The sequence below is a fragment of the Larimichthys crocea genome, chromosome XXI, assembly GCF_000972845.2.
Source record: "Larimichthys crocea isolate SSNF chromosome XXI, L_crocea_2.0, whole genome shotgun sequence".
Classification (NCBI taxonomy): domain Eukaryota; kingdom Metazoa; phylum Chordata; class Actinopteri; family Sciaenidae; genus Larimichthys; species Larimichthys crocea.
The window spans coordinates 6,173,443-6,193,378 of NC_040031.1; the positions used below are offsets into that span (position 1 = coordinate 6,173,443).

At 41.8% G+C, this 19,936-nt stretch overlaps 1 protein-coding gene across 1 annotated transcript in view; it reads left to right on the plus strand.

Moving 5' to 3' along the window:
- Positions 1 to 544: 544 nt before the first annotated feature.
- Positions 545 to 19,936, plus strand: part of b4galnt4a (beta-1,4-N-acetyl-galactosaminyl transferase 4a) — a 123,992-nt gene continuing 104,600 nt past the window's right edge. Inside the window, exon 1 of the mRNA XM_019278602.2 lies at positions 545 to 1,100. Coding sequence (XP_019134147.2) covers positions 959 to 1,100 — 142 coding nt within the window. The 5' untranslated portion in view covers positions 545 to 958. The remainder of the gene's footprint in view (positions 1,101 to 19,936) is intronic.

The following is a 19,936-nucleotide window of genomic DNA, read 5'->3' on the forward strand; positions in this document are numbered from 1 at the left end:
CTCCTCTCCCAGCAGGACTTAAATAAAAAACGCGCTCCATCTGAATCTGAAGCCACAGTCTCAGTTTCAGCTGTGTTTAACAATAGATGGAGCGCGCATGGGGGCTGTGACATTTCGCCGATCGCCCACCTTGACCTTTCTCTGATCGGGTTACCTTCACGCACACTTGGCATTCTTATTCCAACGAAGGTCCCCTTTATTTTTATTTTATTTTATTTTTTTGTATTTAACTTGTAAAGATTACATTGTTGTGCAGGAAAACGAAGAGATGCTCTGTCCGATCACCTCTCCTCCACACGGAAACTACATTCCTCTTCTTGCTCTTTGGTACTTTGCGCTAAACCCCCCTCTCCATGCCCGGGGATGATCCTTGAGTAGCCGATAAAATAATCAGCGTCGCGGTGTCAGCAAAGCCTTGAGCTACAAGGGATTTGTGTAGATTATCGCCGGACTGCTATTTTGTTCCTCTGGCCACACTCTCAGCTGAACTTAGCAGCTTTTGATCTGCAGCCTTTTCCTTGCTGCCCCCTCTATCTCTCTCTCTCTTTCTCTCTCTCTCTTTCTCTCTCTTTCCAGACGCCTGGGAACTCCAGCAGGGAAACCTGTTTACAAGCCACGCTATTCATAGGGAAAGGGGGGAAACCGGCTTGCATTCATAAGCAATGACTGCCACAGAGGTGTTTGGATTCAGATCTGAGGATACGACGAGTTTGTCGCCACTGTCCCCCCGTGGATCCGGGGAAATGAGACGCGCCTCAAGCTGTCTGTAGTTAACAGTCCCTGTAGTGGTCGGGTCACATGCCGTCGCTGTGACCGGGAGAGCTCCATTAGTAAAGAGCCTCGGACAGCCGGAAACAAAACACAGCAGCAGCAGCAGCAGCAGCAGCGATAGATCGACCACTTTCTCCACCCGTTTTGATTAACTACCGGGCAGCTACCGGAGGATGTTTGAGCCAGGATGCTGCGCTTCCCCGTGAAGAAGATCCGGAAGCAGTTCAAGCTCCTTCTGCTGCTGGTTCTGCTCACCTCCGCCGTGTGGTTCACCTACCTGCACATCAACCAGGGCAAGACCATCAAACTCCACTTCAACTACGGGAAAGGTAAGGTTTGATATGGATATGAACCATCAGTCCCTTAACAGACCGAGCCTTTATGAATACCTCAGGAGATAATACTATAAAGTGCTGTAACAACACTATAAAGTCACCACAGAGTACGATTGGCTCCTGCAGGAATAATATAAGAATATTAAGGTGACATAACAGGAGATAATAATGCTATAAAGCATAATAAGGCCATCATAAACCCACCACAGGAGATACAGGGGAAAAGAATTACAGATCATATAACTTATAATGAGACCAGTATAAAGATTTAATGCATATAAAGACATATTAAGTCCCTATTATAAATATTATTATTTGCATGGATGTATGACAGATGTGTCCGTGAAACAAATGACTGCCCTCCAGCCTCTCACATCCTGATTGTCCCCCCCTTGGGAATGGATGTGTTGGACCAGAGGCAGCATGTCCTCATAAATTAACAATAGTTTCCTTCTCCAGTCTAAGTAAAGTGCACTGTGGTGTTGGGTCAGGTCGAAAGCCAGATCTCCGCCTTCAACATTAATAATCAAAGAGCTGTTCATGAAGGCGGCCTCGGAGGTCACCGGCATGCCACTCAGGCTCGGAAAAATATTAGGGATTGGGGAGAGATGGCAGCTCTCCACCTGCTGCTCCGATGCTGCTGTGGATGCTGCTGTATATTATGCAGGAATAACAACTATTAATGAAAAAAATACCGGTAACAGGTGTAACGTACCATCACCTACTACTAGATATAACATGGGATGATGGTGTACTCTATTTCCTGCAGCTGTCTGTGTAAAGTGATACCCAATGATTATGATGTCCTTGAAGAGTGTACGCTGCGTGTGCGCGCGCACACACACACACACACACACACACACACACACACACACACACGATGTACTGACACACAGGGATCATTTCATTGTCTGATCTCAGCCATGGGGGTTTTCCCAGTGACAGACTGGATTTAGTTTTCTGATGATGATGAGTTCTTAGTGATACTGACGGCTGAAGGCTGCCACTCTTCGGCTTCTTGCAAGTTTGTGTCAGGTTCTCTGTGAAAAAATCCCAAACAGCTTTGCTGCAATGAGTTTAGCATTTATGAAGTGTATATTATTCTATACATCTATATATGGGTGTATATGGCAGACCTCTCTCAAGAGAAATAAACAGAATAATGTATATTATAAGCTGCATAAAGGCCAAAGTTATTGCAGGGCTGTTGCGTTGTGTTGCACTATGTTGCACAGGTGCTCAGGATATTGTTTTCACACTCATTCGATTAACTTGTACAACCAGATTTACTGGATATCACTGTGTACTATGCCAGAGAGCATGACAATCACCTTTTTATTCTCTGAGCCTGACGCATGCCGGTATTTTTAATATTTCCCTGTTCCTCATTTAAGGATTACTTATAATAGTCCCTCTTTGTGACTCGTCTGCTGCAGCGGTCTGATGAAGAAGGAAGCTGTTATTCTGTGGTGTGCTGGACTGTATGTCTAATTGACTGTCCTCCATTTACCAGGCATCTGAGCAGGTCAAGTCACTTAACCTCTTATGAATAACACGTCCCCACTCGCACCAAGGGTTTCTAAGTGAGATGTAGCCATTACTGAAAAATGGGGCTCCATGAAGTGTGTAAATATTCATATCAGGCTGGCAGTGTTTTTGCCACATGAGAATCTTCATTGATTCTTCGCACCAAGGTGGGGCAGGTAGAAAATAATGTAATTTCATTTCTGGCCCGAGTACCCCCTTATTTAAATATGAAATGACAATTTGTCAAATTTGCATTTCACTTGTCCTTGTTTTGGTGGAAATTAGATTCATCTCAGTCAAATCCTCCACTTGAGCAAACACAGGTATCAGACAGATTGCAGCGAGCGCTTCATCAAATAGATAAAGCGCTAGTTGCATGTGACCAGCACACTTATGAGAGATGTAAACATGTTGGCATAAAGTGCCCCACCGAGGCTGCATCGATCTAATTGTGAATAATGATTTGAAAAGCGCGTCGGAGACTGTTTACAGCAGAGGGTTTTGTACACAGTGTGTCAAGTGTTTCGAACTTCAGTTTACTCACCTCAATGTGCTCATGTGTTGGTTGACTGGGTCAACATAATGAGGAAGCAGAAGCCTGAAACTTTGAGAAGAGGCTTTCTTTAAGGTACCCTGTGGAGTCTTTATGACAAACTAACATGGTTTTGTGTACTTTTAATGTTTGAACGTGGTGGCACATGAAGTGAAGTTTCACAACCGTTTTGTAACCTGACTGCATCAGACATTTACAGAGTCAGTCAGACAGTCTTGCCATTGTGGTTTTTCAAGTCAACAGTCACTTGCTGGCAGGTAGATACATAACATAGACACTAACATAAGTAAAGGAAAGTATCTGGCTGAACTCTGTTGACTTGCTGATAAAAATATGGGTGTAGCCGTGAAAGGAATGCATGCTGGTTACCTTGTTCAAACTTCAAATAGAAAAGCCATTTTCCTGGCTGGTGACATTTACGTGCAAAGGATTTTTCCGGGTATAAATGAGACATGACATTAACCCCATTACATTACCTAGTCTTCACAGGCTAATGGAAAATGCATGATTAACATCACTTTACATAGTTGAATAAGTTGATGGACACATCATTACTCAGAAGTCACATGTGGTCAGTAATATCAAACTGTGGTTGATAGACAAAGGCAAATGAATTACACAGAAGTGTCATCAGGTCGGTTTGATTCAGAGTTGTCATCATTCAGAGCACTGAGCCAGCCACAGCCATATTGAAATGGACCATCATTTTCTGCCACTAAATTATTCAGCACAGGATAGAGCTGCGTGATAGACTGCTGATAGAAAAGTGATGGGCAGCCCACTCACCTTTTTGTGATTTTATAGAAAGTAGAGATGAAGACGGGAGAGAGGAATCCAATATCAGGGAGATGATAGCACACATGAACGTTAGACCGAGAAGTGAGGAACTTGACTACGTAATGATTTTTCCGAAAGGTTGAAGTTACTTCCTACCATACAAAAAGTCTCTGCTTGAGGAAAAAAAAAATGTGGATGAGGAACTTTTCCCTCCATCACATTATGATACAGACAGAACAGAACAATGTTGATTTGCTTTGTCTATGAATGTGTCATTTACATATCCCGCATGCCTCTCATTTATGAATAGGCCACTCAAAGGAATGTAATTACAGCACAATGAGCTATAGCAACATGGCTTTTATGAATGTGTAGGTTTTTCTTAGGGCATTGTAGTTTTCCTAAAAGCCAAGGTAGCAGCTTTGATGAAGGGGAAAGCCAAAAAGGTATAATTAAATAGTTTTTAGATTGCACACTGGCCAGACTGGCCTTATTTAATCAGAATTTCAATGAGAAAGTGTGTTGGCAGGCAGCGCTGCGGTGCATATTAGATGAGTGCCACATCTATGCGGCCACCCAGTTGTACAACAGCCCCCCTGTTTTCCAGCATCAACAGGTCCACTGAGGAGGAGGTGGAGGAGAAGGAGGAGGGCTGGCTGCTGCATACAGGCCTCTATTGATTAACTATGATTGCACATGTAGAGGCACGCACATATGCATACACTTAGCCGTCCCTGCACAAACACACAAATTTGTTGCCTGTATATTTGTGAAATAGAACATACACACACACACACACTTCCATATCATCTCTGCTCTGAAGGGATAAGGAGGAAGTTGGAGAGGGGAAGTCTCAGGGGCCTCGACAGATTGGCTGCTTGGTTGCCCATGGAGACAACATATGGGAGAGGAGCGTGCTGGGCCGGTGAGATGTTTCAGAGCTTATTTTATCAAGGCCGGTGCATTCACAGGTTTCGAGGAAGCTTGAATTTGTTGAATATCCGGTGAGAAACTAGAAATATAAGGGAAACAACTTGTGGATGCATCGTGTCTGTATTGTATTAATACACTGTGATGGAAAAGTATAGAATCACCCGAAGAACCACACATTCACATTTAAACACATGGATATAGTTACGGTTCAGTATCAAGTTGGATTTGGCTTGTTGTTGTATCTCAGCACCAACACCCTCAGGCTGGCTTGCTGTCATGGTAACCATGCCCTCAGATGTCACTTTTCCTAATTTTAGCTCTTGTGGTTCTCACGGTCGGTCAGCTTTACCTCGGCCAGAACCACTCTGCCGGCAAAATGGTAACAGACACCACCTTGGTGTGTGTTTGTACGTGTATGTGTGTGTGTGTACGCTCTTAAAAACGTACATAATACCTTTTCTTCTTATTATTTATTCATGGAACGATGAATATTGTCAATTTGATTTGTGAATAATGCAACTACTAGGTGCACATTGGCACCTTTGATGAAACGGAACTGTTGTTAATGGAAGAAGGAAGAACGGAACAAAAAGACGTAAACAACCTGCATGCTTAGTAAAAAGCAATTTCCGAGGCAGTCACGTTGTATATCTTAGGTGTGTTTTTGAGTGGAATTTAACCGCTTTTATAGGAACACCGAGCCCAGCGTGGGTGCAGTCTACAGGTCTGCATCAACAAAGTGGTTTGGGCATATTAAACTAGGAACACGTCTGAACCCAGCTGGGTGGTGCAGCTTTTAAAGATTGCTTCCATTTAGGAAAGCTGGTCCTTCATATCGCCGTGGAAGAGCTCTGTTAATGAAATTGAAAAAAAAAAGAAAAGCCTTTCATCGGGAGAAATTCTGAATTTAGTGAATTATAAAATTGTAGCTGTACTAATGTGGTGATTTATATTTTTTTTAGAGCCATACTGTTTGGCTGACATAACAGAAATATGTACAAGCACATCAATTGATTTCCATTTAGAAGCTGTTGCTGCAGAAACTGTGATGTTTTTAGTGCTTTGATCAGAAAATGAAGAACTAGAATATTATAATCTGATTCTTCTGTCACCTACCCATGAAAAATGATGTAGATATAATAATACCAATACAGAAACTGCATTATGTATGGAACAGTCACTTTAGTTGAAGGAATATTTGACTCCTCTCTCATTTAAAGGGCCTTGTTGTAAAATTATATGCATGGGGCAGTCACTCCATTGTTAATTCGTGTCTGGGGAGCTGGGAAGGGGACTGTCAGAAGCTCAACCATGAATCTGCCCCACAGCTTATCTGACCAACCCAGTAAATCTCTCTCTCTGGGTAATTCCACAGTGAGGATGAACGATGTCCCCATAACAACTCGTTGTGCGTCCTCAGTGTGCCGGGATGCTGGTGGAGGTGGAGACAACAGAAGGATTAAGAGAGGGACATAAAACCTCACACTCTTCTTATGTGCATATCCGTTTGCTGATATTTCATTGTTAATGTCATATTTATGCACTTACTCATTCTCATGCACACATGCATTTGTAAAAAAAAAAAAAAAAAATGTTCATACTTCCCTTTGGTCATTTAGCATTCTCTGTTTTCTCGCTAAAGCAAATGCAACAGAATTTATAACAGCCTTAAAATATTTCACACCCAGGATGTGTTACATTCACATACCCACCGAGCATTTCACAACGCAAGCGCTACATGTAAGGCTAACAGATGTGGATACAGGATTGAGAGATGGAGGGTGTCTCAGTTGGAAGGTGCACAGAAATAGTTAGATAAACACGAGTCCAGAGTGTGTTAACCTCTGGGTTAATGAAATTTCTGTTGACGTGCCTAACAAGCCACCATCAAGGTAGCAGCTCTGCCCCATGCAGATTAGAGTTTGGCTCACTTTGCCGCAGGAGATTTGTCTTGTGTGTGTTTGTGTGCGTGTGAGTTAGTGAGTGAAACGGAGAGATTTAGTGTAAAAGAGAGGCAAAGTATTCCTGTGATGTAGTTTGTTTTTTTTCCAAAAGTGTGTTATTGCATGTGTCTGCAAGTGCGCACCTCCCCGATCCCACTGCCGTCTGCACTTTAGCCCCAGTGTTTAGCCGAGCAGAAGAGGAAGCAGCTGAATGATGGCACTGTCTGCCCGCTGGCACACTCGCTGCGAATGGGGGACGAGCATTTGAGGAGGGAGGAGGGAGGAGGGACAGGGCAGAAGAAGGACGCCCTTCTCACGCAACAGGTGGGACATGGAGCAGGATGCATCAGGGGAGGATGTGGCTGTGACTTACAATAAACTCAGCCCTTCACGGTGCACGATCAGTATAATCTGTTTATACATGGAACTGCCTAGTAGGGATGGGAAACTTGTTGAGAACCGGTTCCGCGTGTTTCAATTCCATAGAATCGTTTGGCAGGTTATCTAACGATTCTCTTATCGATTCCAGAAAGCACAAATCACGTCACGTAACTTCGCTGGAATCCAGCAAGCATGACTAATTACACCACGTGGCTTACGCAAGTTTCGCAGGTGCAGTGCAATCCGTAGTAAACAATGGCACCCACCCGGTTCAAACACTCCAAAGTTTGGCTGCATTTTGCCAAAACAGATGGCAACAGGGCGACTTGCAATCATTGCAAAGTGGAGATAACAGCGTCGGGAGGGAACAGGACGAACATGCAGAAACATTTGTGCACACAACATGCAATATTTTAAAATAAATGTCGTGTTTTTGACATGCTTCAGACTGGAGATGAATCTCAACCAGCCAGGCTATGACCACCTCTGCGGTTACTACGGAAGGTAACTCTGGTTCTTGTGTATTTGCCACAGTTACACATCGTTACTATTGTCTAGGCCCCTTTTGACCTGATTGGTTTTGTAAGGTTGTGATACTTCTAACTAAACAAAGTTGATGCTGATCAAACAGTTTGTTCTCCTTTTTTCCCCAAATGAGAATCGATAAAGAATCGAATCGTTAAGCAGAATCGATGGAATGGAATCAGAATCATAAAAATCTTATCAATTCCCATCCCTAGTGCCTAATTGTGAAGGTGTACACATCAGATGAGGTTCACTGTGGTAAGCCATTCAGGTGTAGTCACCTTATACAGCAGGGGTGTCTAATAATGCAGCAATCACACTGTTAAACAGTGCCATCAAGATTTAATTAAGACCAATTTCCTCAGCAGAGACTCATAAAACCCACACAATTTGGACAATTTACTAGGACACTGCTGGGAGACACAGAGGAGGGGAGCGTGAATCAGAAAGCAGAGAGCAAGTTGGTGGTGAGTTTCAAGAAACGGGAAACAGTCAGAGAACGAGAGAGATAGAAAAGAGGGAGTGCCAGAGAGACAGATGTCAGGTGGGAGTATCGACTCTAGACGATCATGATCCTTGTCATGATGGGATTTGTCAGTTTCCCCGCGCTCGAGCTCAGTTCCGCTCTTTACTCCCTCCCCCACCTCTGCAGAAGGATTTTCTTTCATAGGGTTTCTATGCAGCGCTGGGCTGTATCAGCTCTGGTGTTGCCTTACTGTAAGTGATCCAGACCTTGCAGGATTTCAATCAATCATCAAAGAGTTGTGTGTCTGTGTGCTCCCTGCTGCTCAGAATGAGCTTTCTGTAGTGGTGGTTAATGGAAAAGGTCACCTCTCCTCGAGGCTGTGCTGGCTTGCGAAAAAGACAGAGAAAGGATCAGAAGAGGGACAGATAAACCTCTGCGACTGAGAAGAGGTTACCTATTTGGAGAGAGGCATGTTAGCTGCATTGTATTCAGCTTTTGTGGATTTTTTTTATATCTGGTTTGAAAAGTCATAAAAATGGATGCACTTGACATAAAAGAGTAAACTGACCATAACATGCCCGTCCCTGTGTGCATATCTCTTTGTAGATTTCACCTTTTGTTTTGTTTTGAAATCACCCTCATGTGCATTCTTCCTTTTCATTGCTCACTTATGAATATTTACACATTTGTGGAAGCAGATTCAGAGGTGGGATAGGAATTTCATCTCCATCTTTAAAAGGTTTGTGGAGTAAAGTTGAGCAGCGAGGGGGAAAATTTGAGTTTTCTTCACTTTGACATTTCGCTAACATATCTGGCTGCCATTTAGATGAAACTAAATCTCATGCTTTATATCCGGCTAGATATATGAAAGTATAAAAACACCAAGAATATGATTGTGGTGGTGATAAGGTTCCCTACTGCTCCACAGCAAGTCTGATGGGTCTCCCCTGCTGACAGCAACCCAATGAGAATCTCGAGCACCGTTTTTGCATTTTTCTTAGTTGAGCTGAACGGTTCCCTTTTTGACTTCCTTTCTTTTATCATGTATCTTTGCAGCATTTAAAAAAAAAAAAATCCCATCCTACATTCTATTTCCTCTCGTTCCATCTCACCTATCATCCAAGTTATCTTTTACATTTTGACTTATCTTATTTTTCTGCATGAAGCGTAGGAGTTTTTGGAGGAGGCGGGAGCAGAGAGCGAGAGAAAGAGAGAGGACAAGGGCTGCACTTTGTCATTCTTTTGTTTTGCGTCTCAAAGGCCTGCTCGCCGGCTTGATTACCATGTGAGCTGCTTTGTGAAGGAGCGCGGCATCGTTCTCCGAGGGCTGTCAAACACTGTTCCCTTTTTTCTATTGTGGCCAGTCATGAGGAAAGATATTCAAGAGAAGAGGAAAGGTTGCAGTTTACTCTGGAGCTATGTGTTTGTACAACTGTGCATACTTGCTTTGAGAGGAGTCCTGCCAACGTGCACTGAATTTTAACATCTCTTCGTTAATTTTGCTTCTCTTTAAGTCACTGTAATAATGTACCCTGCTTTAGTAGTAGTTTCTGTACTTGTCTAGACTTCTTGTCCAAGTCCCAATCACACTAATACAGTTGATGGAAAATACCACTTGTTGGTTTTGATCATTAAAAATGTACATGTTGCAAAAGTTTTTTTATTCTGCTTCTTTTACCGAAAGAAAAAACAGGGTTATAAAACAAGCTCTCACAGAAAGTTGGTTGGCTGGTGGTTGAAAAATTACAGCAAATGTGTTTGTATATTCAAGCCCATTCATTTACTTGTGCAGACTACACATGTTTTTACTTGTACTCATTTATATTCTGCCTGAAATGAAAATTAAAAAGTGATTTTTACGAGTATTTGGAACTTTTGAAGTACAGATCCATCACAGTGACCATCACATCTGCTTTAATTTTGGTGAAGGTTACATTATTGATGTGCACTCTCTCACACTGCACTCAATTTCACATCTCTGCAAGTTGATTTTTTTTATTTTGAGCAAGTTTTTGGGAAACCATCAGAACTGGTGCTTTTACAATGGCCAAAATTGTTTTAAAAATTAAAGATATGTGTCTTCAAATCCCAAAGCTTCCTCCTCTGTCACTATTAATGTTTTAAATGGAAGACAAAAGTCAAAAGTTTCAGATATACAATATGTTCATAAAAATATAGGGTTTTGGCTGTGCTGCAAATACTAAAACAAAATCAGGAAGTGACTCTTTAGTTGAGTCTTTAATTCCAATATAGATTTTATTCATTTTGGCAGGAAGTCCTGGAGAGGCCACTTCTTTCACCTTCAGATTCAACCTCTACCTGGCTGGGTTTGGGCCAGTTCAAATCTGAGATGAGAAAATCACTTATCACTCCTAAATCTCAGCACTCCATCTCTTTCCCTCTCTTGGCTTTGTCCGTAGTGTACAGTACAGTATATCAGGTCGTATTCCCAATCTACCATGATGATGGATGCTCCCAAGGACACTGATATAGATTCCTCCCTCCTGGACAAAAAAGTGACTCTGAGCTCCAAAGAGTATCAAAACCAAATATCCAACTTTTCCCCCCTACTAGTTATGTTCTTGTTTGTCATTCCAAACAACCTCTGCACACTATCATTTTCACAACTTTAAGTGATACAGTGACCACTTCCTATTCTTGTTCTGACACAGCATGACTTTCTCTCTATTACGATACAACAAGCAACTGTTGGTTTCAGATTATCTGGCTGGTTGGTTGACTTGCTGTACTTTTCAGTCTGAAACTCTGACAGCAGCAACACTCGCCAGATCCATAAAAGGCAGCAAACAGTGGCAACATAAACTAAAATAAAAGGATACTTCTGTCTCCAGTGAGCAGGAAAAAAAAAGTTGTGTGGGGATAAGAGGACGGGAATGAAGAGAAGGGTTTCATAGAAGATCAACAACATCCACAACTAAAAACAGACAATGACACTAATTAACTGAACATAGTTGTGAATTCGATCAGATGACAGCATGGCAAGTAAACATACACTATGCGCACTACCTGTAGCTGTTGTTGATGTCCTGAGCGTACATTTCTACAAGGCTTCATTTACATGATGCCACAGAGAGGACATTCTTTAAAGCTCGTCTGACAGAGATGACATTGTACGTATAATGTCACCACACTTTGTTCTACCTCCTCCTCCACCCTCCTATCCTCTTCTCCTGTTCCGTTGCACTTCTTTGTTTTGTTCCTGCTTCCCAGCCTCCTATTTCCCCCATGAAATGACACATCTATCCCACCCTGTGCTTTCTTATATCCATTTTTTGCATCTACAAATGAGATGTGGGATAAATGCGAGCTTTACATCAGGCTGCATTTGACATGGAGATTCACCTGCCTCAGCAAAGCGAGATAATTCAACTGTATTATCTCACTGTCAAACATGCTGCTGCTACCCGCCCTGCTGGTTGAAAATGAGGTGTTTTTACATTACTGGGGAGGATAGGAGGACTGGAAATGAGCCGATGCACATAATACATCCGTCTTTTCTGACCATGTTATTGTGTTTCAGAGTACAGAGAAAAGGGAGAAAACATCCAAGGACTTGTATAAATTGGCGGCTGGAGGATAGGGCAAGATTTGTAAGTGAATGTGCTGCACTGAAAGTGAGTTTTGGAAAGTGGATAATAGCTGTTTTTACATATTTTTACACATAGGGTATATACTTACTTTTACACACATAGACCCCAAGATAGAGATATATTTTGTGAAGTGAGTTGGCACTGACCCCAAGTCCAAGTTTTATTGTGTCGTGAATGAAAAATAATGCAGTTGGCCCCATTCAGTAAAAGGCTTGTTCTCTGGCTCTCTTCCCCACAAAAATGGAAATACACATTATAAAAATTAAGTGCATTAAATGTACTTCAAAACACAATAAAAAAAACACATTATAGGACATTAAAAGTGCAGTTAAAACAAGACATTAAAACAAATCCACAGCATAAAGTCATTAAAATAAGTGACAATGCAAATAAACACAGAGTCTACTAAATGTTTACCAGCCATTATTTTTTGGCCCGTGAGTGAAGCAGATGCATATTTTACCAGCATTTGGTTGGTGGCTGGTGCCAATTTTGTGCCCTGCATGCTGCTGCAAACATGTGGGGCATAGTCCATCTCACCGAAGTTTATTCACATATCTATGTTCCATTGTAAACATTTCCTGACACACAACAGGAAATAGATGCAAAAGATTAACAAATGTGTTATGCCTAGATGCTGTACATAGGTTTCACAACAGCAGTCTTGTCGCAGTAAAGTTCTCAGACATTTCCTCCTCAACTAAAGCTGCTTTGCACACAAATTGAGGTGAAAAATATGTGATATCCAGCATACTGTGAGTGTACGCTTGATTTTTCAGTGCTCATTGGTTTTCCGTCTCGTAATATCTTTGTGTACTTGGCGGTGAAGCATGACTAACTATTTTTGTCTGCTTCAGACCACACTCTGGACTGTAGCATTCCACATTAGCTGTCATTCCTCTTTCAACATAAACCACTTTGCCGCCACGTTTGAGATAACAGGACTGCAGTGCTGCTATCTCAAAGCCTCTCTATTGTTTTCCTTTAGATAAAATCAAGCCTAATCGCCATGCAGCCAGAGCATGCCCATGTAACTCTCTTATTCTTCATGGTTTGAAGTCTCAAATTAATTAACCATTACATCAACAGTTAATTCTGCTCGCCAAATTATCGCTCATTGTTTTTTGCAGCCTGTCACAAATGCACAGACGCTCTTATCAGAAGTTTTGCTTTGTTTAAAGTACTGCTGTGTGTGCTGTGTGTTCAAAGAGCGTCAACACCTCTTGCACAGTCAGTATCAGTGACAGCTGCAGTAAAAGTGTCCCTTTAAAAAATTGATTTCCCAGCGAAGGATTCCTATCATGTTTTAAATTTTGCACTTTCGCAGCCACACAGACCTATGTGTGTGTGTTTGTGTGTGTTTCTGAGCGTGCCTGAGGGTAAATGAAGGAGGAAAGAAAAGACTACTTTTTGTTTACAGTGTTTCCCACTTAAAAAGCTGAAGTTAGTGATGAAGGAAGTGATAGTGTGGTTTGACCTTTCTGTAAACAGAGTCAGTGCAGTGTGATAAAACACTATCTCTCCCTCATTTCTGCTCAGAACTGTAGGATCACTGATTATATTGCCTCTTCGTAATAATCTGCTTTCTGCCCACACATTTGTAGGACGAACACACATGGACACATTGAGGAGTAATTCGTTTTTCTTTGACACTTGCTGGTGCTTTGAATAATAATGCAAAATCTAATCAACAAAAAAAAAATCCTTGCTGTATGAACGGAATCGTTATGGGCTGAAGTGCATTCAGTTTATTACCCCTGTCATGTTGAGACATGCTCATTCAGTTCGCAGGTGAAGGCGTCACTCAGCTGGGTTGATTTAACGGAAGTATGTTTTTTTTTACCTGGTGGAAGAGCACAGTATAGATTGTATTCCCTTTATGTGTCTTTGCTCATTTTTTATATTCCGACAGACTGTATAGACAGCTTTCCAGTGTTAGAGTTTCATGAGGTTCCTTGTATTATGTGTAATTTAGTGTACTTACATGAGACAGAAAGTACAAGAGTAAAAAGTTTTTTGTGGTAAATGCGCAGGTGTGTGAAGCAATTTGATGCATTATGATTTAAATGCAATGCAGTGCAATGATGAAACAAAATCCTATGTATTTTCTTTTACCACTGTACCATTCTCTACTGACAGTGCTGGATTGCATTATTATGAATGCAATGTGTTGCAATCAGCATATGAACAGACATGAGTGGCATGCAAGATGTATTATTACTTGTTAAGTTTCTGGTTAAAGATTCAGTTTCTCCCATTAGTATGGTATGAGAGGAATGTGTAAAGAATATGTGTCAGTGACACATTGTTCTTTGCCATCTTACCCTGATGAAATCTTTCCTGTGTCTGCAACAGCTAGGTCTGTTACCGACACTTTTTGCATAGCGGCTTAGCGGCAACCTCAGAAATGCAGTTCCTTGAATGGCCACTTGAAGCTGGCTACAGAATGAGTCAATCTCCATAAGCACCCATACTAAAATGTCCAACTTCACAGCAGAAATAAACACGTTTACAACCTGGTACAAAAATGTTTTTTTTTAGCTAATTCTTTAACTCACCTGTTCAAATTATATTAAAGCTTAAAGTTCTGCATAATTACCAGCCTGGCTGCTTTGATTGCCAGGTGGGTGCCAATACAGATGGCGGCTTGTATGAGTACCCAGGCATCATTCAGCCCGCCTCGGGCTGATGATTCACGTCCTTGCTGGTTTTTAGATTAGCTGGGAGGTGGCAGTCTTTAAAACTGAGCTTCAAAACCGCTCTTCAAAAACCTACAGGTGACATCACGGATACGTCCATTCTGTCAATATTTCTGACTAGTGTTTAGTGTGAAATTTGATGAATTGGTGCACTCTTGGATTTTAAGGTTAGTTTACTGTATTTTAAAGATGTATGATGAGACAGATATACAATTTAAGGAATAAATAGCTCCACAAATGAGTCTGTCCAGAGCAATATGTGATTTATGTGATGTCTGGATGGGCTCTTTTGACTTTGACATTAAAAGTTTGTGGGACAAATGATAATAACACAAAACCTGCAGCCAATAAATCAGTTTATCAGACTATCAGGGACATATAGTACAGGTCAGCTGAAATTCACTCCGGGCTCTAACAAATTTCACCCACCATCAACTCTCTCCCAAGTCCATTTTGCTCACGTCTCTCCAACCAAGTTTTCACTCAGATGTAGATTTCTTTTCCATATCTTTTGCCTTTTTGTTGGAAATTGTATCGTAAATGAGCAACACAGAGTTTATTGATGGAAGTCATTTTGTTTGTGCAATCACGCATGAGAATTTGTGTTCTTGCAGGATTTCTGGGCGCTTGCCTGGTGCCAGAACTCTCTCTGTATGAGCTCTCTCCTCACAGAAAAAAACAAAAAAAATCTGTGTACAGTATATGGCAATACGCCACTTTTCACATTTCTTTTTTTTATTGCTCTATAGTGACACAATCAACAATAGTAAAGGGCAGTGCTGTGCAATGAAAGTGATGGTTGATAGTGGTAATATCCTTACGGATGGACAGTTGTTTTTCTTCACTTGTCTTTATTCAGCGAGAACAGTCTGTGTCTCTTTCTGTTTACCACAATGTGTGTTTGCACTCTGCTGTTGGAGCGTGGTTTGGCCATTCTGCAGGTGGTGTCCTTCCATCATTTCAATGTGCCAAGACAGGCAGCGTGCTCTGTGTCACTCTTACCCCCCCTCACCACCGCCACCACCATCACCTCTAACTATGTCTGTGCTACAGTGAGAATACTGCCTGTGTGTGATGTGTCTGTAGAATGTAGCACCTGTGTCCTGTTGCAGGCTGCTGTCCCCCCTGAGTTGGATGTACCCCCCGCACACACACACACACACACACACACAAACAAACATGCCCTCCATTCCATCCTTTCCCCTCATTCAAGCACTCGCTGCTCATTCATATGCTACGAGGGATTCCTGTTTTGCTGCCTAGATTCTATTCCTTCCGGGGTTGTGGCAGTCCGCACCTGTGGGGCACATGCACACACACACATTCGCGGGCTGAATTTGCTTGCGTGCCCCCTATTTAAGCTGCTCTGGGAGCATTCAGATTAGTCCCTCGAGTTCCAGCTGCGAGGAAAATAGGTGCAGAAGCTGCGGAGAAGACATTAAAAACAGAGGATAGCGAATATCATCAGATTCCATTTGCCATGAAATATTTGTTTTAAGAAGGCCTGTGCATGTTTTAAAGACATACACACATGTTATGCCATATCACACAGAGTTGTATTGCTTTCAACAGTGACTGCAGTTGTTTCTTTGTCATAAAGAGGAGCTTTTTATATCACTGTTAATGTTGTCAGAAACTGGTAGTGGGATGGTAGTTTTAAGCATCAGTGCAGAAAACCTGAAACCTGCTGAACCCTCAAGAAAAAATGTGCGTGGAAACGAAACAGAGAGTTGTATATATGAGTGTGTTTGTATAGGCGCAGTGTGTGTCTTTCTGTGTGCACAGGCTATTATATAAATGACAGTGAAACTACCTGAAGCCTATATCAGCTTTCCACAACTACATTTTCCTGTCAGCAGGTTGACTCACACAGCATGTGAGTCAGCTGAGTTTGACACCACATCCCTGTGGACACACACAGATGAATTAAATGGACATTAGTTTAAAAGTCAAGCTAAAAATGACTAGCATCGCTCCGCTCTGTCCACCATGTTTATACTTTACTGAGTATCTAAAGGAGTCTGGCCTCACAACCTCATCCTGGGAGCTCAGACGAGCCTGCAGCATTCAGCAACTTTGATGCATTTATTCAGGTCACAACAGAACACATCTCCCAAATGAGATTTAAATGTCCCACCCATGATCCAAAATGGTAAACATGGGGTAGCTCCATCGGCAAAAGTCTTCCCAAAGGAATTCCAATTACTGGAAAATATATCTTTGAGGGCGCTGAAGATCTCTCAAATAATCTTCCTTAAACACAGATCATGGCAAACCACCAGCATTGTGTGTAAGAACGTTTTCTTACATGCAAAACTTCTTCTTTGTCTTTTTCAGGGTTACCTTTTAAAATACAGTGATAAAGTGATCTTTGTGAACTTACATACATGTTTTTCTTTGTCAAGCTCAGTACTGAAGAAAGAAGAGAAAGGCAGATAACCCCCCGCCCCTTCCTGTTTGAGAAAATATGTCTTGCAGGCCGGGAGCTGTAAGGCCAAACTAGAATACGGAGCAAGGAGTCAATCATCGGGGTGAAATGTTCAGTTAGCGCAACCTGTAAACTTGCAAACTTCACTGGATAAAAGCAAACATGTTAGTTTGTGCATGGTTTCCTTTGTTTGTCTCTATGTGTCAGCCCTGTGGTGAACTGCCGACTTGTCCAGAGTGTACCCCTCCTCTTAGCCAATGTCAGCGGGGATAGGCCCCCTGCAGCTCTGATAAGGATAAGCGGCTATGGAAAACAGATGACTTTTATGTCAGTCTGCCTTAGATAATAATAATAATTCAGGTAGTGAGTGACTATGCTGCCCATAATGACATTCAACAACCCAGAAGAGAAGTGTCTTTTCTGAGCCGTACAACAATAATGTTGTGTATCTTTTAGCGTGTGGACAGTGAACACACTGTTAGCACCAGGAGAGTGTCGAAGAGAGGAAGTAGAGCAGGTCAGCATTAGGGACAGAACACCTGAGCAAAAAGTGTCACACTGAGTCTCTTTTCCACTTGAAGTGTTTTATAGCCGATTAAGGCTCGACTAGGACCCGCCTGTGAACGATTAACAATCACAGCTAGAGCCCATTTAACCTGCCACTCTCCCCGATTCTTGAATAGCTCTGGGAAGTCAACGTGGTCTCCATGTATCCTACACTCTTGCCCCATAGTTGACAACAAAAGCTTAGAAATGACAGTGAGTGCTCAGCCTCAATGTAATATTTCACCCCTAGAGAATGCGAAGCAATAATCTAGATTTAAACCTGAGTTGTTTGACAATCTGTCCCAGACTCCGGAAAAATCTCACTATCCTCGTTTGCCCTCTCTGCGGAGACTCGTTTATAAATCCTTTTAATATCCTGGTGAAACCAACCACAGCGGTACGTTTTTCCAGATGATAAAAGTGACAGCAGAAAGAGAAAGATGTGCAAAATAGAAAGCTGTGGTAAGGTTGCATTATGAACCAAAAGACAGCTGTCTGCGTGGTGACATTGGTGACATCTTCTCCTCTTCAATGATGGATTTTTTCCCCGGTGTGATTTTCTTGTCACACTATAGTTTGAACAATTCTCTCAGAGAGAGAAGGAAAACACACATTTGAACAACATAGGCCCACAGGTGCATGCTAAATCCCTAGTATCTGGTATTTTGACAATTTGACAACTATATTCAGACTCTAAAATGTGGATTTTCTTTCAAACCCTATCCATTGTACTTGAGAATGATTGTAAAATCTAGACATGTAACATCTTGTATGCTGGCCAACACAAAAAAGTCTTAAAAACATATAAAGAATTTCCCTTCAGTTAATTCTCTGAACATGCTCCCTCCCTTCTCTTTCTCCCTGGCCCTCTGGCGCTTTCCCTTTAAAGTTTCTTGTCTCTGCTGTTCTGTCTCTCCCAGCACTCCCTGCGGTGTTTCCTCTTTAAACGTCTCTGATTCCACTAATTGAGAGTTAGGCTGATTGGGGTGTCAGAGGGCTTTAGGGCCAGACAGACACATATAGCCCTCAGTGGTGTGCTGTGCAGATGCTGTATGGACGCACACACATGCAATCATGCGGTAACCTAACATTTTTATTACAGCCATCTGGGAGTTAAGATGTCAGGATGTGTTTGTAGCCCGCTCAAGAATTCAATTAATTAGACTGTTGTGTGTGTACATGTGGCTGTATGTGTTGTTTCTGAGATTAAAACGAGTGTTTTTTTTAATGATTTTTTTGCGTGCCTGTCCACACCCTTTTTTTTTTGGGTTTCTCAGTTACACATCAAGGGCGCAAAGAACAGTGACGCCAACGATGCAGGCGAAAATAAAAGAGGGGAATTCTTTCCTTATGTTTTCTTTTTACTACCAAGCACACTGCTCAAATACAAAACAATGCAGCCAATCCTATTCTTGACAAATGTTCATAGTAAGTTTCATTTTGTAAGTATGTGGTTATATTTACCATTGCTGGACTTAACTGAAAGAGAAAGTGGTGGCAGCACAGCATGAGATAGACAAACCTTAAGCCCTTCTGTCAATATAAATATACCTGCTCATTCAGTCATGTATTTTAATGTTGTTTTGTAAGCTCTGCTAGGCAACTGTTGCTAAGGACCTTTTCTTTGTTTGTGCAATATCTCTTTTTTTTTATACCACCTCATAAAGCACCCACTTATATATATTTTACCAGCATGTCAATTCACTTGCTGTCCTATTTTATTTATTTATTTTTTTTACCAAAAAATAATATATTCTCCCATCCCAATATTCTCTGGAGCATCTGACAGACAATATGGGGCTCAGTGAATTCCTGAACTCATAATCCAATTTCATAATTCACAATTCCCCTTTCCTACTGGCTTGACAACCCGAGAGCAGCCAAAGCTCAGAGGGATATGTGCACTGACGTGTGGACTGTCAGTGAGTGTGAGCAGAAGGGTTAGAGGTTTAGTACAGCAGGCTGCTCTGAATGTAGAATAAACTGCAGGTTTCGAAAACAGTTTTTTCTTGAGGTGACGTTCTGGCAATTGCAGGTCCCTTATCTGTAGTTTTTGGAGTTCTAAAGTGACTTCAAGGTCTTCAGCTTTCTGAATGTAAAAAAAAAGGTTGTTGTTTTTTTTAAACAGTGCCACTGGCATAGGCAGTTCTCGTAGTTCTTTATGCACCTGCCACATTGCTTCACATGAGGGTTTTGTTTACTCTCTTACTGCCATTTAATTATTTCTAAAGTCAGTTTGATTCTTACGGGAATTCTGACCCAGAACATATTTGTTTGTCATCGATTTTGCCTTATAATTCCCCTCATTTCACTTCACGGGTATATTTAAGTGCATGTTTGTGTGAACATGCATGTTCCTAAGCAGCCATGCCCCCCCATCCCCTTAGTCCTCACTGAAGCCTTGCACTTCCATGGCCCGTTCCTTGGCTTTGAACTCAAAT